At 47.8% G+C, this 19465-nt stretch overlaps 1 protein-coding gene across 1 annotated transcript in view; it reads right to left on the bottom strand.

The window, feature by feature from the left end:
- RS1 (retinoschisin 1) overlaps window positions 1-19465 on the bottom strand; it is a 32069-nt gene that overhangs the window by 4269 nt on the left and 8335 nt on the right. The window contains exons 2-5 of the mRNA XM_073013856.1: window positions 15007-15032; window positions 14019-14124; window positions 4323-4464; window positions 1587-1782 (exon numbers count right to left, since the gene is read on the bottom strand). Of these exons, the coding sequence (XP_072869957.1) occupies window positions 1587-1782; window positions 4323-4464; window positions 14019-14124; window positions 15007-15032 (470 nt within the window). The remainder of the gene's footprint in view (window positions 1-1586; window positions 1783-4322; window positions 4465-14018; window positions 14125-15006; window positions 15033-19465) is intronic.

Raw genomic sequence — 19465 nt, 5'->3', positions numbered from 1 at the left:
TGAAACCCCGTTTCTACTAAAAATACAAAAAAATTAGCCAGGTGCGGTAGCGGGCGCCTATAATCCCAGCTACTCTGGAGGCGGAGGCAGGAGAATTACTTGAACTCGGGAGGTGGAGGTTGCAGTGAGCTGAGATCATGCCATTGCACTCCAGCCTGTGCAACAGAGCAAGACTCCATCTCAAAAACAAAAGAAAAGAAAACAAAAAGACATAAAAACTCAAAGGAAGATTCTGGAAAGGGGAGGGTGGTGCCAGAGTAAAGAGAAAGGGGGTTTGCTTAATGTTTTTAAGGATGTAATGTAAAAACATGCTGCGGATGTTTGACTCTATTTCCAAAGAAATCATTCTTTGCCCTCTTACCAAAGTCATGGTGCTCTGCCTGATGCCACGAAGACATTTCATTTCCTTCTGGGATTATCTCCTGAAAATATCTGGCTGTTGCATTTGGCCCCATCCATCCACAAAAAGGGAAGGGCCTGGTCTGCCATGTTCTTGACTTTCTCCGCAGTGGCACTGCCCCACACCACCCTCTCTATTGCAGTTTGTCTTTGAGCCTATTCAAGTCAAGAGCCAGGTGAAGAGAGGGGAGGGTGGAACAGGCTCCACCAGATTGCACAAGTGCAGGGGTGAAGTGCCTCTTTGCAAAGAACCTTCAAGGCCTTCAGAAGCACAGGGCTTGAAAAATTTCTCATGTCTTTTGGAGAAGCCAGCTAATAAGAATAAAAATGAAATGAAATGTCCAAGTATCAAGATGGTTTTTCCTATTGTGTTCAATAGGAACACAACCCATGAACGTCCTTGAAACAACCCATGAATGTCTTGCTGTATAAATTGTCATCAGAGACTTACAAAGCCTTCTGAATCTCAGCTGTACATGTCTACTTAACCTGATTAAATGTCAAAATTAGCCTGGGGAACTCCTTACTCTTAGGCAAAAGGATGTTTAACATTTCCAAAGAGCTAGTGAGTTTTTAATTCATTTTTATTCATAGCAAATACATATATAGTCAGAAGTCTACTGTGTTTAGTCTATGGTGAAGAAGACTTCGGTCTCAATCCACAAAGATTAATAGGATGTAGAGTTGCCCAAAGGTTTAAGTTCCTCTGTGTTTGTGCTGGTGAAGTCCTTTTAACCATTTAGCTAATGGGTAACTTGCTAGGTTCTCAAAAGGCTCCCCTCTGTCAGTCTCAAACAATAGGAGAGGCCACATCTATATAAACGGACGATTCTCTACCCACATCAATAACATCAGACAACACCCGTGAAGCAAAGTGCATTCAATGATCCAGTGAGTTGAAATAGTCCAAATGGTCAGTCTTAAGAATTCAGGCAGCTACATACTGATATGGAAACTCAGACAAATTTTTTTTGCACTGAAGAGTAGCACTCATTTGCAAACAAACTGTGCTGGGAACCAAGGCAAGCCCAGGAAAGAGAGCACAGCACATTGTGGGGGAAAGCGCAGATGACCCACCATGCCGCGGAGTCAGTGCTCTGACAGAGGGCAGTGACAGGAGTGCAGGGACAGGAGGGGAAGTCCCAGAGGGTGTGAGCTGAAGGTAGTTTGGGATAAGCCCAACTTACCCGGTTATTTCCAGTCTGATCCTTATAGTAAATCCAGTTGAGGCGCTCATCGGTCCTGTACTGCACGCTGTACTTGGTCATCCACTCATCGATGTCACAGCGCCCCTGGGTAAGGATCCCTGAAATCACCTTGATCTCCTTCAGATCTATCTGTAACCACTGGCTACTGTCCTGGAACTTGGAGAGCCAGGCGCACCTGCCGAGAACATACCAAGTCACCGGGAGACTTCTCCTGTGCATGTCTGCAAAAAGCCGGCAGGTGCTGGCTTTCGAGGGGATGCCAACATCCGAAGAGCCCCCTGCCAAGCTCGGGCAGTCTGGGCTGCAGTCTGAGCCTTATCTCCTAGGAATGTCCAGCTTCTGTTGTACTTAACTTGCATCTCATTCTCCCTCTCCCTGCACCTCCACCTCCTGAGAAAAACTTTCCAGATTAATTTGTCAAAGAAATGCCTCAGAGTGTGGCTGAAATTGCCTTTGGGAGCAGTTGAACATGTCTGTCTGCAAAACATTCAGGTGCATGGCTGTTAGACCACCAGCCCCTGCCCTCTGCATGCGTCTCCCGGGGTGATTCTTTCTGCACATTTCACTCTCTTCACACCTATTTGTGTTTCCCTCAGATGGTGACATTCCTGCCTCATGCAGAGCACTGACCCAAGTGGATCTAGAAGGGCTTTGACAAGCGTCAAGCCAGATAACCGTTGAAGCAACTAAATTTGTTTATTTTAGCTACATTCCTCATAAACTGTGGAAACCTATAGTAGTCCCCCACCACCACCTCCTTTTTTCCCTTTAATGTGTATTTTAATTAACTTTGTAGGACTTAAGCCCTGGGCCACCTTCCCTTCTTTTTCCAGACTTACTCCTTGGGTGGCTCCTGACTTTTCACTTCTATCCCAGACCTTTCCTAAATCCCAAATCCAGAGAGTTCAGTTGCCAGCTAGAGGACTTCTGTATGCCTCTCGGCATCTCAGATGAAACACATCCCAATGTGAGCCCCTAAGTGCCCCCACCCCATCCCGCTTTCAGACCCCACGTCTCTGAGTAAACCCCATCCTCGCATGCATCCATGTCGGCCACCTGAGAACCATCCCTCCTCTCCACCTCCAGCGCCCAATCCATCTGTTGGCTCCATCTCCAAGTGCCTCAAATTCCTCTACTTTTGTCGGTCTCCCCAGCCACCACTCTAGCCCATGCCCCCTCCTTTCTCGCCACACCTCAACTACTCTCCCTGGATTGCTCTGGCCCCACAGGAACCAGAGAACTTAAAACACAAATGTGCTTGCGATCGTCTTCGACTTAGAAATCTTTATCCGACAGAGTCTGCTAATCATCACCTGATACTCTCTTCCCATCCTCATTTGGTAATAGAACCCCTGAGTTTCATCTGGGCAAACGGTCGTCTGGCTAAGATGACATTGGTTAGTCTCCCTTGCAACTAGGTGGGGCCCCCTAACCAAACTCTGGTCAATGGGATGTGGGCAGAAGTGGCCAATAGAATATGTTTGTGTTCTTAAAGGCAAATCATGCACGCTCTGCTGCTCTTTTGTTTCTCCCCACTAACTAGAATGTGGATGTGATGGTAGAAGAGAGAGACACCATTCTGGACCCCAAGATAGACGCTTCATGTCAAGGACGACAAAACAACAAGGTAGAGTCTGGGCCCCTCATGCCATCAAGCTGCCGTAACAACCCTAGACTGCTGAATGAAACTTTTTCTTTCTGAGACAGTCTTGCTGTGTTGCCCAGGCTGGTGTACAGTGGCGCACAATCTCGACTCACTGCAACCTCTGCCTCCCAGGTTCAAGCAATTCTTCTGCCTCAGCCTCCCAAGTAGCTGGGATTATAGCCACCCGCCACCATGCCCAGCTAATTTTTGTATTTTTAGTAGAGATGAGGTTTCACCATGTTGACTAGGCTGGTCTTGAATGCCTGACCTCAGGTAATCTGCCCACCTCGGCTTCCCAAAGTACTAGGATGACAGGCGTAAGCCACTGTGCCTGACTGATGAATGAAACTTTTAAGTGAGCAAGAAACACACTGCTATATTAAGTCACCATACTTTGGTGCTCTTTGTTACAATAGCACGAACCTGTATGCTAATTAATATGCACTCAGGGTCCTCCCATTATCCCTACAGTATGGACCAGTCACTAACATGGCTTCTAAGGTCCTGTACCATCTGACCTCTGCCTGCCTCTCCACCTTGTCTCACCTGTGCTTCAGCCTTGCTGCCCTCTTTATGTTCCCCATCTACACCCTACAGGGATCATCCCAACTCAGAGCTTTTGCACCTGCTGTACCCCACGCCTCTTCCCCTCCCTCACCTGGCCAACTTCAAGTCACAGGTCAAATATGTTTTCCTTAGAAAGCCTTCCCTGGCTGCATGGATGAGGTCTTTCTTCCTTCATCTCTCCCGCAGCACTCATAAGTACATTCTGTGTCATTTGTTTATTAGAGAGACCTATTTTTTTTTTCTTTTTTGAGACAGGGTCTCACTCGGTCGTCCAGGCTGTAGTGCAGTGGTGTGATCTCGGCTCACTGTAACCTCCGCTTCCCAGGTTCAAGCAATTCCCCTGCCTCAGCCTCCTGAATAGCTGGGATTACAGGCACGTGCCACCACACCAGCTAATTTTTTGTGTTTTTAGTAGAGACGGGTTTCACTATATTGGCCAGGCTGGTAGAGAGGCCTATTTTTTAAAAAAACACATGAAAAAAAATCCCCTGGGCCCTGCTTACCCAAAGCCTTGACTGTTGAGCCGGGCCTTGTTTGCAGTCCACGAGGAATACCAGCCCACATACTGCTCCGGGTTAGAGCAGGTGATCTGGTCTGGTGTGACCTCCCCTGACTCGAAACCCAGGGGCTTGTGATATGGGCATTCTGGGAAAGGAAAAAGAATTCACATTGAAACACATATCTCAATACTCAACAAGCACCAGGTGACTGAAATAACAAAACAAACCCATCTGCTATGTGCTTCGGAGATGGAGAAGGCTTTACCTGTCTCTGTGGTTCACAATGGTTACAGCTGGGTCTTCAACGGTTCACTACTCATGCGAGAAAGGAATGAAGGATGATGTAAGGAATTGCCACAGAGACTCACAGCCTTTGTAAAAGCAGAGGGAAGTGGCTCTATGGCAACTTCACAAGGGGTGTGCGGAATTTTGAGAAATACTTCACCTCCTCCACCAACTTAGAGATCTAAAAACCAAGAGGTGCAGAGTAAAATACCATATTTAAATGCCATACATCTTTATTTCCCCCATTAACACAGATTTAGCCATCCTGCCTGATGACGTCAGGTCTCTCATTGTCCTTGGGCAGTAGATGATGCCAATTATAGGGACAAAACCACAGTGAGAGGCAAGAAGGGCGATTACGTATTGAGATATTGAGAGTGACTTCCTACTTGTAAATTGCAGTTTTCTCACCAGTCTAATTAAAAAAAAAAAAAAAATGGGTGAAATGTGCCTGGGGGACTGTTGAGTGAGAAACAGCTAAAAGGAACTGCTTTTTCCCAGTGGTAGTAGCCAAAGGTGGTTCTTCTGTGTTAATTGTCTCCTGCTTCCTCTCGTCTGTGTGTCCCCTCACAGTAAAAACAGTGTTGAGGTTGGGCACTGTGGCTCACGCCTGTAAGGCCGAGGTGGGCGGATCACGAGGTCAAGAGATTGAGACCATCCTGGCCAACCTGGTGAAACCCCGTCTCTACTAAAAATACAAAAATTAGCCGGGCATGGTGGTGTGTGCCTGTGGTTTGAGCTACTTGGGAGGCTGAGGCAGGAGAATTGCTTGAACCCAGGAGGTGGAGGTTGCAGTGAGCCAAGGTGGTGCCTGCAGTGGCAGGCACAGTTTTTGAGTTACCTGGTCAGAGGCTGCCAGTTTTTAACCCAGTATTCATTCATTCTCCCCTTCTTTTTCTTTTTTTTTTTTTCTTTTGAGACAGGGTCTTGCCCTGTCCTAGGCTGGAGTGCAGTAGAGTGCAAGCGATCCTGCCACCTCAGCCTCCCGAGTAGCTGGGACCACAGGTGCACACCACCACACCCGGCTAATTTTTGTATTTTTTGTAGAGATGGGATTTTGCCATGTTGCCCAGGCTGGTCTCGAACTCCTGGGCTCAAGGGATCCACCCACCTTGGCCTCCCAAGGCACTGGGGATTACAGATGTGAGCCATCATGCCCAGCTTCCCCTTCTTTTTGACTAAAGAGCTCCCCTTTTATTGGGAGCAGCAATGTAGCCAGCTGAATAAAGGGCCTTTCCCAGCCTTCTTTGCAGTTAGAAGTGCCCACGTGACATAACTTCTGACCAATGAGATATAAAGACTGCCTGCTGGGATTTCTGGTCAGGTTTTGCTTTCCCCTTCTTTCTTCCTGTTGCCTAGACTACGTCTGATGGCTGATGTGACAGTAGCCATTTTGCACCATGTGGGTAAGGCCAAGAGAACTGCAGAGGCCAAGTGCAGTGGCTCATGCCTGTAATTCCAGTGCTTTGGGAGGATCACTTGAGCCCAGGAGTTCAAGACCAGCCTGGGGCAACATAGGGAGACCCTATCTCGTGGCTCACACCTGTAGTTCCAGCTACCAGGGGAGGCTGAGGCAGGAGGATTGCTTGAGCCCAGGAGTCTGTGGCTGCAGTAAGCCATGATCACACCACTGCATTCCAGCCTGGGTGACAGACCCTGTCTCAACAAAACAAAAAACAAAAAAACAAAACAAAACAAAACTGCAGAGACCTCAGCCTTGATAACCTTAAGTATTATAACTCTCTACCCCTAATTTTTTTTTTTTTACCATGTGAGTTAAAACTCCTAAATCAATAAGCCAGTATTTAGGGGGTCTTGTACTTATAACCAAACCCAGTTCGTAACTGAATTTCTACAGAAAACAAATGGCAAATGTATTTTCCTTTTTTTGTTAGAGACCCGGTCTCGCTGTGTCGCACAGGCTGGAGTGCCACGCTGCAGTCATAACTCTCTGCAACTCTAACTCCTGGGCTCAAGCTATCCTCCCACCTCATTCTCCTAGTTTTCTGATGATGAGTGATAAACTGCAATTAAGGCAAATCATAGTATTTTCTCCATCTGTAAATTTGAGTTCAGGTTGAAGGGCTGAACATATTCACTGAGGCACCATTACCTGTAACCATAAAACAAGGGCTGAAGTCTCTCTGGAGAATTTTTCAAAAGCCAGTAAAGTTGAATGAAACATGCTTGCAGAGATGGCCATGCCCTGTCCCCAGAGGCTAAAAACAGGCCAGCTTCAGGCCTCTGGCCAGGGAGGCTTAACTTCCTTTCTGCCCCAATGCACCAAAGGAATAGGCCCAATCCCGCTAGTATCTGCAGCTCTGTGGGGCTGAGGGTGCGGGTACAGAATTTGTAGTTTATTGAGTACTCAAGACTTTGGGAGTCTGTTACGTTCATGTCAGTTTCCGGGAGAGAGAAGAGGAGCACTTTGTGGGCCACTCAATCATGCCTTGTGTGGCGGGCAAATCCTCAGGGGAGCTTATTAAGAATGCAGTGTCCAGGACTCCACCTCAGAGCAACTGCATTTTTAACAAGCTCATTTTTGAAAGTGCACTTTGAAAACCTTGGCCTGCCAAGGAAGACATTCTGTGGGCTGGAGATCCGGAGGACTGAGTGCCTGTGGACTCAAGGGCTCCTCCACCCCCGCGACACCCCTCCAGCTGGGAAGACAAGCCCAAGCGATCAGGAGGAGGGGCACAGGACCAGGTGGCAGGGATTTTTCATGGGCAAAATTCTAACCTTGGGTGTCTCTGAGGCCCCTCCACTTTGAGCATTTGATGACTGAACCGCCTTTTTTTTTTTTTCCCCCCTCAGGGCCACCAGCTCTGAGGGAGTAGACAGAGGGGAAGGGAAAAAGCCAGTGCCACCTCTCCCAGTCACCTTATTCTTTGCACTTTGCTCTTCTTCGTCTGTTTCCCCTTCACATCTCTTTTGCCATTTCTTCCCAAATAGCCCATCTAACACTTGAGAGCGGTCTGTAGGCCTGCGGGTGTACTTGGCCAGGGCCAATGGCCTTGACAGCCTGGGAGGGCCTGTTGAGGCAGCGGAGAATGTGTGACTCACTGCGATCTAAAGACCCGTGTGTCCAGACATGGATGCTGTACTTACTCCCCAGGGAAGATGACAATCTCACTGTCACCTTGGCTTTAGCTGGTGTCTGGGAGCCGATGCCTGACTCCTAGGCCCCAAGCTTCATTCCACTGCCCTCTGAATATTTTCCAGGAGAAAACTTCCGCCGTGGTGACCCAAAGAAGCCTCACACTCCGTATGTCCCAGATGGAGTCCTTCATCGTCCAACCTCCAGTCCTGCTCCCTATCCAGTGCTCCAGGTCCGAGGCACTTCCATATTCCCGACACTCCAGGTCCGAGGCACTGATGCTTTCAGCTGCCTAACCCAGCAACCTGGTAAGCAGAGACTCTAGACTGGTGGGGCTCAGCCTGGGCTGCACCTCGGAATTGCCTGAGGAGCTGTAGAAATGCTGATGTTCGGGCCACACCCCCAGGGATTCTGACATCATTAGCCTGGGCACTGGGACGAGGCTGCCGGTGAGGGTAATGGGCAGTCAAGGTCAAGCAGGCTTGCATCCAGCCAATGACACCTGGGGTAGGGGCCCACCCTCTCAGCGTGCGTGCAGGCCAGCTGCTTAACCTCTCTGGGTCTCAGTCTCCTCATCTGTGAAATGGGGCACGATGTAGTACCTGTCTTCATAAAATTGCTGTAAGATTAAGTGAAAGTATTTGGAGATTGTAGAATTCGTAGAGCACAGTGTCTGGCCAAAAAGCACCAGGTACATGACATTGGTGAAGGTGAATTCGTGAGACTACATTGACACGTTCTTGAATTTTGCATGTTTTTCTGGCGAAGACTCAATAGGGAGGAAATCCAATGCCCCTCTATCCTACTCTGTTCTGTCCCCATTACCCTCCCCCCCTCCACCACCACAGCCCCCTGCCACACCCTCCAGAGAATGAGGCCAGCTTCATGTGACTAATGAATGGTTTCAGCTCTCCTTGCCCCAGGCAGGAGCAAGTGTGTGTGTGTGTGTGTGTGTGTGTGTGTGTGTATGTGTGGGGGTGTGTGTGTGTGTGTGTGTGAGAGAGAGAGACAGAGAGACAGAGAGAGGGAAGTGAGAGAGAAACCTTGTCAAAAGCATCCCTCAGGCTTATGGACCTGGAAGATCTAGGCCTCACCAGGAATTAGTGCATTACCCAAGAGAAGGAGGTGACAGCCCCAGCTAAAGTAGCAGGGATGTGGCGAGGGCCTGAGCGCAGCAGGGAGGGACCTGATTCCCCTGAGGGGCTGGACTGGGATGGGTCTGGGAGCCCTGAGCTCTGGGCATGCTCAGAAAACTTGGGAAGGTCCCTCAGACTGAGTTTGGCTCAGAGGGAGAGGAGCCACTCGCGAGACATCCGCCTTCCAATGGGGCTGTGGCCAGGCTGCCCTCGCAAGCTCATGGGGGGTTCATGTAGTCTAAAGGGGGAGAAAAGACCTTCAAAAATCCTGTCCGCAGACTCCTCACAGGCCATTACAAGGGGGCAGTCCGGCTAGATTTCTCCTAACATGGAAAAATAGAAAATGTGACATTTCCCACACTGTGTGTGCCATGAAGAAGAGCACACTTCAGTTCTTTTATTGTGATTTTTCCTGACTTCTTCTTCTCCTTTCCTCTTCCTTCTGTGGGCCTGGTTGAACTCTTCTCAGGTCCACATGTAGCCTGCAGGCCTTCCCTGAGGCCATCCCCTCCCGTCCACACCCCTCCGTCTACCCCCCGACGCCTCAGCCTTCAGATCTCTGCCTGCCCTGAGGCAGCTGAGGGGCCCTGGTGCTACCTCCCCAGCACCCTCCCCACCTGTCACACACCCCTCCTCCTTGGGCGTACTTCACTGCCATCTTCTCTTGCCTGCCTCCCTCCCCATTCTCCCCCCAGCGAGCAGAATGCCCACAGGTGCTGGGCACTCTCTAGATATTGACTAGACAGATGGATGGAGGGATGAATTAACAAATGCCGACGGCCCATCTTGGGTGCCCACTGGGGACGAACATAGGAAATGGCATTTCGAAACAGGCAGCAGAGGCCTCAGGGAAGAAGTAGACACCGATTGTGACCTCTGGCCTAATCAAAAGAAGCCATAAATTGAGTAGATGCTAGAAGGCAACCTCAATAATGTTGTGAAAGAATTAAGGGGCTCCAAGGCTGGGTGCAGCGGCTCACACCTGTAATCCCAGCACTTTGGGAGGCTGAGGAGGGAGGATCACCTGAGGTCAGGAGTTCAAGACCAGCCTGGCCAACACGGTGAAACCCCATCTCTACTAAAAATACAAAAATTAGCCGAGTGCAGTGGTGGGTGCCTGTAATCCCAGCTACTTGGGAAGCTGAGACAGGAGAATCTGTTGAACCCAGGAGGCAGAAGTTGCAGTGAGCCGAGATCGCGCCACTGCACTCCAGCTCGGGCAACAGAGCCAAAACCTGAGGGGACCCTTATCAGACACACACAGAATATGACCTTCCTGAGTTTTCTGCCCAATGTCACTTTGTTATTGCAGCTATTAGACCTGTTTCTATACTCATTTCACCCTTAGGGAAAAGCCTACATCTTCTGTGGCTCAAATGGCTCTTCTGAGCCATGATGTGATCATTAGATAGATAAAGGCATGTTTGCAATATGTTGCCAGCCCAAGGCTGTGTATATTTCATATTCTAGCCTTTTTACTTTAGTGGCTAATTTCTGGGTTTGTAGGCAGGCTTATAAAGAATGCAGATCTAAAGAAACACAGAATTCAGGGACTTTCTTAACACAAGATTCCAGACAGATGTGAATAGTGTTATGCATAGATATTAGACTTGAATATATGTGACAATATAGTAGAGTACAGGAGAAAATATGTAGAATAATATTTCTGGAAGAATGGACTATAAGTTCAAACATCATATAGAAGAGAAAATCTAGAATCAAAATGAAGCGTTAGCAAAGCAGTGGATTTATTATACTTTTGATAATTTCCCTACCCTATTTTTTGCTCTCAGAGTGCCGGGGTAATCTTGGCTCAACGGTGGAAAAGACAGAGCTTTTAGTATTTTTAATAGCATTAAAGTGAAGATTAGGAGGCCAGAATGCATGTGGCCTTCTGCTCCGTGGGGGGCCTGGGCATTAGCCAGAGTGCACCTGTTAGCACCTCCTGGCAGCTCTGAGTGACCCCGCTGTCCTTCTGTGCTTTCCAGGGTTCTCTTTCTTCGTGAGATAGGCTATGAGGGAAGCCCTGATTCACAGGACCCAGACAAACGAAGCTGCGTTCCTGACATACCATGAGAATCTGCGGCACTGACAGGCAAGTGACTTTTGCAAGCCTGTGTCTGGTTCCAATGCCCTGAATCATCTATCTCATGGAAGAACGAATTAACACCAATGAATCAACCATTAGCGCTGAGGTTGAGTTTTCCTTTCTTAAAATATCTGCGTTGTTAAGAACAAAAACCAGGGCCAGGTGTGGTGGCTCACGCCTGTAATCCCAGCACTTTGGGAGGCTGAGCGGGCAGATTGCCTGAGCTCAGGAGTTCGAGACCAGCCTGGGCAACACAGTGAAACCCCGTCTCTACTAAAATACAAAAAAAAAATCAGCTGGGCCTGGCAGTGCGCACCTGTAGTCCCAGCTACTCGGGAGACTGAGGCAGGAGAATTGCTTGAACCTGGGAGGTGGAGGTTGCAGTGAGCCGAAATCACGCTACTACACTCCAGCCTGGAAGACGGAGCGAGATTCCGTCTCAAAAAAAGAAAAAAGAAAACAAAAACAAAAACAATGGAGAGGGGAGAGCACTTAAGCTAAAAGAATTTCTAATTTTTGAACCTCAAGCTCATGACAGCTGTGTAGGGGAGACAGCTTTGGGGACCAGGGTCAACATCACATCCCTCAAACACATGACTCTTCTCTCCTTTTGTTTTTTTTTTTTTTTTTTTTTTTTGGGACAGGGTCTCTGTTGCCCAGGCTGGAGTGCAGTGATATGACTATGGCTCACTGCAGCCTCAACCTCCTAGGCTCAAGCAATCCTCCCACCTTTGCCTCCCGAGTAGCTGGGACTACAGGCACACGCCACCATGCCCCCCCATCCAGAGATGGGGTTTTGTCATGTTGCCCAGGCTGCACATGGCCCTTCTTGAAGTGGCAAACTTGATTGGGTCAATGAAGCCAATCCACATAAACAATGTCTTTTCAATTTCTTCTTACACAGAACTTAGTTGGAATGGAATTCCAGGAGGTCTCATGTCTCTAGTGAAAAGAACATTCGTGACCACTAAATGGTAAATTTCTCTAAGGTGGAGACAATGCCTTCATTGCTGTCTCCTTGTCAGTGCCTGACACATCATAGGCACATGTTGAAAGACGGGTGAATTGAGTTATAAATGGAATGAGGGTGCGTCAATATTGACTGAGTCAATCATACCAACATTTAATGGCTGCATGAGCTCATGCCATGGAGCCTGATGGGATGTCCCATAGGAAAAGCCCATCGGTTTCCTCACGATTAGGACCCCACAGTTCCCTCGGAAAACAAACTTACTTCAGAAATGACTTTCCCTTCAGAAAATAGGAAAATCACGCAGTAGAAGCCATTGTACCCTACCCTCCCACACACACATTGCAATTTGCTTTTTTAATGCAAATTTAATGAAATAATGAAAAGAGCCTCACACACAGACACACAAACCTGTCTCTGGTGAAGCTATTATTAGGCAATTGTGTAAAGTAAATGAAGTGGCACGATACCATCATAACCCTGGAGAGGCAGCAAGGCCAGTTTCATGCAAAACAAGCTCTGAGCATGGAAAGGATTTAAGCATTGCAAATATTTGCAGGGACTGCCCAAGCCTCTGAAAATTGGATCTGCTCGCTCCCTCCTCAGAGTGTGAGCTCTTAGGAGGCTGGTAGAAAAGAAACCAACCTTTATTCAACAGTGTGCTAGTACCCCACAGGCTGCTTTAATGCCTCATCTTATTTATTCCTTGTTTACAACCCTGTAGAGCAGAGGTCAACAAACTATGACCCATGGGCCACATCTGGCCCTCTGCTTGTTTTGTAAATAAAGTTTTATTGGAACCCAGCCATGCTTGAGCATTTACATATTGTTTATGACTGCTTTCCAACACAAGGGCAGAATGGACTAGTTGTGACAGATTATTTGGTCCACAAAGCCACAAATATTTCCTTACTCCTCCTTTACAAAGTTTGCTGGGCCCTGTCTTAGACATAGGCTACATCAGCTGCAGAACAAATTGGCCTGGAAATTTCAGAGGCTCCACAAAACACAGGTTTATTTTTCACTCAGGCGACTGGTCTACCATGGGTAGGCGGGGGTTCTGCTCCACGTGATCAGCCTGAGACCAGGTTGCAGGAAAAGCCACTATCTCAACAGGTGGCTTCACAGCAGGAAAGGGAGAGCCAGAGAGTTGAGTGCCAGCCCTTCAGTGCCATTTTGGAAGTGGCCAGCTCACTTTGGCTGGAGCTGTTTGGATGGCACCGCCTGATTAATTACAAGGGGACTGGGCAATGGGAGGGAAGCACGTGGCTGTTTGGTGAACAAGCAGTATCCAGGCATGGTACTATCATCACCTCCATTGGACAGATAAGGAAAAAAGTGGCAGTCCCAGAGTTCAGATGTGACACAGCCAGGATTCCAGCCCTCATCTTCCTGGCTCTAGAGCCTGTGCTCTTTTCAAAATTCCAGGCTGACTAGCATTAATTTCTTTTCTTTCCCGTTTTTTTTTTTTTTTTTTTTTTTTGAGACAGCCTCTTGCTCTGTCATCCAGGCCGGAGTGCAGTGGTACGAGATCACTACTCACTGCAATCTCCACCTCCCGGGTTCAAGCAATGCTCCCACCTCAGCCTCCTGAATAGCTGGGACCACAGGTGCAAGCCACCACACCCAGATAATTTTTGTATTTTTAGTAAAGACAAGGTTTCACCATGTTGCCCAGGTGAGTCTCAAACTCCTGAGCTCAAGCAGTCCACCCGCCTCGGTCTCCCAAAGTGCTGGGATTACAGGCGTGGGCCACTGTGCCCGTCCACCCGTTAATTTATTTTCAGTCAGTCCCATTCATCGATTTCATTGAAAGTTAGGTCCCATCCTACCATCTCAACCTGGAGACATGGAGATCTAGGGAGCTGTTTCTAGACACTGACATCACGCCATGTGTTGAAGCAGGGACCAGTGTGAGATTCGAAGCTCAGAGGCCAACTGGAGAAAACCCACATTAACATAGGCTTAATAATAGTAATAAATAAACACACACAGCTACCATTCATCTTTCATTCTAAAGATGGGGGTAGCGTTCAGGAGGTTAATTCAGCTGAGTGGGAAAAAGGAAGAGAAATGGGGTGTTCCCAATGACTGTTCCATCCCAAGGACAGGGGATACTCACCTGGTATGCAGTCCAAGGAGGTGGCACCTGCAGACCACAGAGCATTGGGTCCTCCTTGGCAATCACACTTGCATGCTTTTTGGTACCAGGGGTCCTCGCCTTCATCCTGCAGCCAACCAGAGAGGCAGGGCAGAAAAGTCATGGTCAAAGGCAACTGTGGTTGCCACCTCTGGAGTGATCACACTCATTCCTTATGCATCGTCTATAGCAGCTTTGCTGCAATGGCCAAATTGAGCTATTAATCCAGCCTTAATACACACAGCTACCACTCATCTTCGGTTCTAAATACGTAAATGTCTGCCACCCTGGGCGACCAACTAATAATCTCATGGATACACCCATCTAGAGGGCACCGTTCACCCCATTATAGTGTCTTCAGGAGTTTGGGGAGCCCCAATCCAAGTTTAGACTCTTCACATCCCCTGGAAGTTCCTATGTGGAGATAGATTCAAGATTGTGCCATCTGATTGAAGACCTGCTTTACTTTCATTCTCTAATTCAAACACCAGTCGTGGAGCTTGCCTAGGTCAAATGTGCTACTGCCACCATCACCAAAAAAATACTTTATTTATTTTTTTTGAGACAGAGTCTCGCTCTGTCGCCCAGGCTGGAGTGCAGTGGTGTGATCTTGGCTCACTGCAGCCTCTGCCTCCTGGGTTCAAGCGATTCTCTTGCCTCAGCCGCCTGAGTAGCTAGGATTACAGGTGTGTACCACCACACCTGGCTAATTTTTATATTTTTTATGTAGAGACAGGGTTTCATCATGTTGGCCAAGCTGGTCTCAAACTCCTGACCTGAAGTGATCTGCCTGCCTCGGCCTCCCAAAGTGCTGGGATTACAGGCATGAGCCACCATGTCCAGCCAAAATATATTTCAAAATACATTTAAAAACAAACAAACAAAGTGATAGTCCTGTATGTTATTTTTGGTTGGGAAAATTTTCAAAAGCACTATGCCTGTACATTCCAGCCTCCTTACTGTTACGTACCTCGGTAGACGATAATCCCAATGTGGCTAAAGCAAAAGGATGAGACAGAAAAAAATCTAATTAATAAAAGAGAAATCCAACAGCATCACTCGTTACATGGAAAAGTGAAATAGAAATAGTCACATGAAAGCTACCAACACCCCTTCTGGAAGAAGTCATGGTAAGTAAATATCTGCCAGGAAAAACATCCCCAGATGCTAAGAAGCTGGGGACAGTAAAATTAAACAGAAAGAACAAGATCATCATTATAGGCTGGGCACAGTGACTCACACCTGTAATCCTAGCACTTTGGGAGGCCGAGGCGGGCCTATCACTTAGGCCAGGAGTTCGAGACCAGCCTGGGCACTATGACAAAACCCTGTCTCTACAAAAAATACAAAAATTAGCCAGGCATGGTGGCACATGCCTGTAATCCCAGCTACTCGGGAGGCTGAGGCACGAGAATCGTTTGAACCCAGGAGGCGGAGGTTGCACCACTGCACTCCAGCCTGGGTGACAGAGTGAGACTCTGTCTCAAAAAAAAAAAAAAAAGATAATCATGGCCGGGTGCAGTGGCTCACGCCTGTAATCCCAACACTTTACAAGGCCAAGGCGGGTGGATCACGAGGTCAGGAGTTTGAGACCAGCCTGACCAACATGATGAAACCCCATCTCTACTAAAAATACAAAAATTAGCCAGGTGTGGTGGCATGCGCCTGTAATCCCAGCTACTCAGGAGGCTGAGGCAAGAGAATTGCTTGAACCCGGGAGGTGGAGGTTGCAGTGAGCCAAGAAGAGTAAGACTCCGTCTCAAAAAAAAAAAAAAAGATAATATTTTTGTTCGTTATAGAATTTTGGAAACTACATAATGTAGCAAAGTGGACAGGGCAGGGAGAGGAAAACACCTATATTTGTTACCACTAAAGCCAACACTGTTAACATTTTAGTATAAATATTTTCTGTCATTTTTCTATGTGTATTTTTAAATATATTTGAGAGCCTACTATCTAAACAATGTTGTATCCTGCTTTCCCTTTCACTTAACAGTGTGAAGATTTTCTGTCATCTTTCTCCTCCTTCCTTCCTTCCTTCCTTCCTTCCTTCCTTCCTTCCTTCCTTCCTTCCTTCCTTCCTTCCTTCCTTTCTTTCCCTCCCTCCCTCCCTCCCTTCCTTCCTTCCTTTCTTTTTTTTGAGACGGAGTTTCGCTCTTGTTGCCCAGGGTGGAGTGCAATGGCGCGATCTTGGCTCATTGCAACCTCCGCCTCCTGGGTTCAAGCGATTCTCCTGCCTCAGCCTCCCAAGCAGCTGGGATTACAGGCGCCTGCCACCACGCCAGGCTAATTTTTTGTATTTTTAGTAGAGACAGCGTTTGACTATGTTGGCCAGGCTGGTCTCGAACTCCTGACCTCAGGTGCTTCTCCTGCCTCATCCTCCCAAAGTGTTGGGATTACAGGCATGAGCCACCATGCCTGGCCCCAGGTTTTTCTTATTAAATCTTCATCATCATCATCATCATCATCATCATCATCATCCCTATTGCCTGCCCAATGTGCTATTCAGGAGCTGATTCCCAGTTCCCTCACTGTGCCACAATTCGGTGATTTAGGATCAAGACATTATTTAGAAATTATTTTATAGGTTTGTCTATAATGCACAGGAAATATCAAACCACAATCAAAGTATAAGTACCATATACACAATGTGGGAAAATTGAAAGTGTGCAAAATTTAACATAAAACTGACATATAAACTCTCTTTATAGAAGCATGAATAAAGAGAATGAATTCACACTTTAACAGGTAAAGTTTGCATATATTAGCAGAAACTGATTGTTTAAAGCTTCACTGTCCAATGTAGTCGTGACTAGTCGCACGTGGTATTGGAATTTAATTAAAATTGGCCGGGCGTGGTAGCTCATGCCTGTAATCCTAGCACTCTGAGAGGCTGAGGCAGGCCGATCACTTGAGATCAGGAGTTCGAGACCAGCCTGGCGAACATGGTAAAACCCCGTCTCTACTAAAAATACAAAAATCAGTTGGGCGTGGTGGCAGGCACCTGTAATCCCAGCCACTTGGGAGGCTGAGGCAGGAGAATCACTTGAACTCGGGTTGCAGTGAGTTGATATTGCCCCACTGCACTCCAGTCTGGGCAACAGAGTGAGACTCTGTCTCAAAAAATAAAATAAAATTAATTAAAATGATCAAAATAAAAAGTTCAATTCTTCAGTCAAACCAGCCACATTTCAAGTGCTTCAGAGCCACATGAAGCTAGTGGCTACTGTACTGGCTAAGAAGATACAGAACGTTTGCATCATCGCAGAAGGTTGCATTGGACGCTGCTGGTTTAAAGCACTGATGGGGTGCAGGAAACGCTACCGCCAAATAGGGCACCTGGACACACAACGAAACTGAGAAAACTGCAGAAGCAGGAAGGCCTCCCGGAGCTGCTCCCGCCCCCTCTCTCCTGAAGCTGGTCATAGAAACAAAAGCAGCCCTTGCCCCTTTCTCTCCTGAAATGGGTCACAGAATTCCGTTCACTCCGTCTTCCCTGAAGCAGACCCTCAAACCTAGGAAGGTCAGTCTACTCTTCTCCCCTGAAGACCCTCACGTGACAGGTGTCCCGCCCTATACCCGGAGGAAAGGAATATCACACAGGAGCGCCAACACAAATCTGAACAAACAGGCCTTGTTATGCTTTTCTCATTTATTACCATTAGATCGTACCCTCTGATCCTCCAATCATATTTCCACACAACTGCCCACAAAAATGCACAGATCTTCCTGTTTCGTTGGGTCTTCATTTCTGAAAGCTCCTGTGCCATGTAAAACTTATGAAATAAGTGTGGATAGTGTTCCCTCATTAATCTGTCTTTTGTTGTAGGGGTCTCAGCCATGAACCTTGAGATAAGTGAGGAAAAGCGATTACTTTTTCTCCCCTATACCACCAAAACTCCATTTTCCAGACTTTTTTCTTTTTTCTTTTGAGACTGGCTCACTGCAACCTCTGCCTTCTGGGTTCAAGCGATTCTCCTGCCTCAGCCTCCTGAGTAGCTGGGATTACAGCCACCATGCCCGGCTAATTTTTTTACTTTTAATAGAGACTGCGTTTTGCCATGTTGCCCAGGCTGGTTTTGAACTCCTGACCTTAGGTGATCCACCGGCCTTGTCCTCCCAAAGTGCTGGGATTACAGGTGTGAGCCACCACACCCGGCCTTCCCAGACATTTTGAACAAAACAAATATCTTTCTTTCTTTTCTGATGATAAAAAAATTTCAAACAAAAGCTGAGTGTAAAAAATGGAAATAAAAGTCCCTCCTTTAACCACTTCGCTATTTAAAAAGTGAATCTGATGCTCACAAAAAGCTTTTAAAAACCACACACAAAGCCTTTATCATCACAATCATAAAAGCTTTAATTTCAATAATACACATTTCCCTGTTCTGCAACCACTTTTTTTGTGTCCACTGTAGGCCCGGCACTATAGTAGGGCCCGGGCCTTCTGAAATGGAAGCCTCACTCTGCTCACAAGGGGCTTGAAGACCCAGGAGAAGACAGGCCACTGCACCATGCCCATGGTGAGTACTTCCATGGGCTATGCAGGGGCTGCAGTGGGAGTGAAGCGCACATGTGTCTTAGCCTAGGAAGATTCAGGGCCGCCCTCACCTGCAGCCACCACACTGCTGTCTCTCCTGGGCGCCTGTCCCACTGGTTACTCCCCCGCTACGGGCAGAATTGACCTTCTCAGGTAGCAAGGAAGGTTAGGAAGCGCCATCTTTGTAGGAGGCCACCAGCGTCCCTGCTATGATCTGAATGTTAGTGTCCCCCCAAAATTCATATGTTGAAACCCAATCACCAATGTGGTAGTAGTAAGATGTGGGGCCTTTGGGAGGTGATTAGGCTCTGCCCTCACACATGGGATTAGTATCTGCGTAAAAGAGACCCCAGGGAGCTAGTGAAACAGGAAAGGTCCCCCTTGTCCCCCTCTCAGGGCATTCAAGGGAGCTGTGGCTCGCTTCTTCAGTGCCCGCTGCTCAAACCTCTACGGGAGCATACAGACGGGCAGGCTGTGGAGCTCCAACCCCACGGCAGTGTCTAGGGGTGAATGTTTACAGCTGAGGCCCCAGCGGGCGTGTGTTACAGGGTGCTCTTCTAGTTTGCCGTCTGTAGGCGGCTTGTGTTAGCTCCATTAGACCCCTGCCTTGTCACAAGGGCTTCTTGCCTTGGTGTATTGGAAGAATCAGATCACATGTGGGCTTGGAGAATGAGTGCAAGGTTTTATTGAGTGGAAGGAGCTCTCAGCAGATGGGGGAGCCAGAAGGATGATGCTTTCCCCCTGGAATTGGGCTTGCTAGGTGGCCCCACTCTTCTCTGATAGCCCCGGCCAAACTCCACCTTGTTCCGCTGGTTGATGGCCTGGGGCTGCAGGTGTCTATCGTGTGCTCTTCCGCCGGCGCACTCTTCTCAACGGCCTCTGCACGTCC

Source organism: Chlorocebus sabaeus, chromosome X (genome assembly GCF_047675955.1).
Source record: "Chlorocebus sabaeus isolate Y175 chromosome X, mChlSab1.0.hap1, whole genome shotgun sequence".
Taxonomy (NCBI): domain Eukaryota; kingdom Metazoa; phylum Chordata; class Mammalia; order Primates; family Cercopithecidae; genus Chlorocebus; species Chlorocebus sabaeus.
This window is presented reverse-complemented; position numbering and strand designations above follow the sequence as displayed.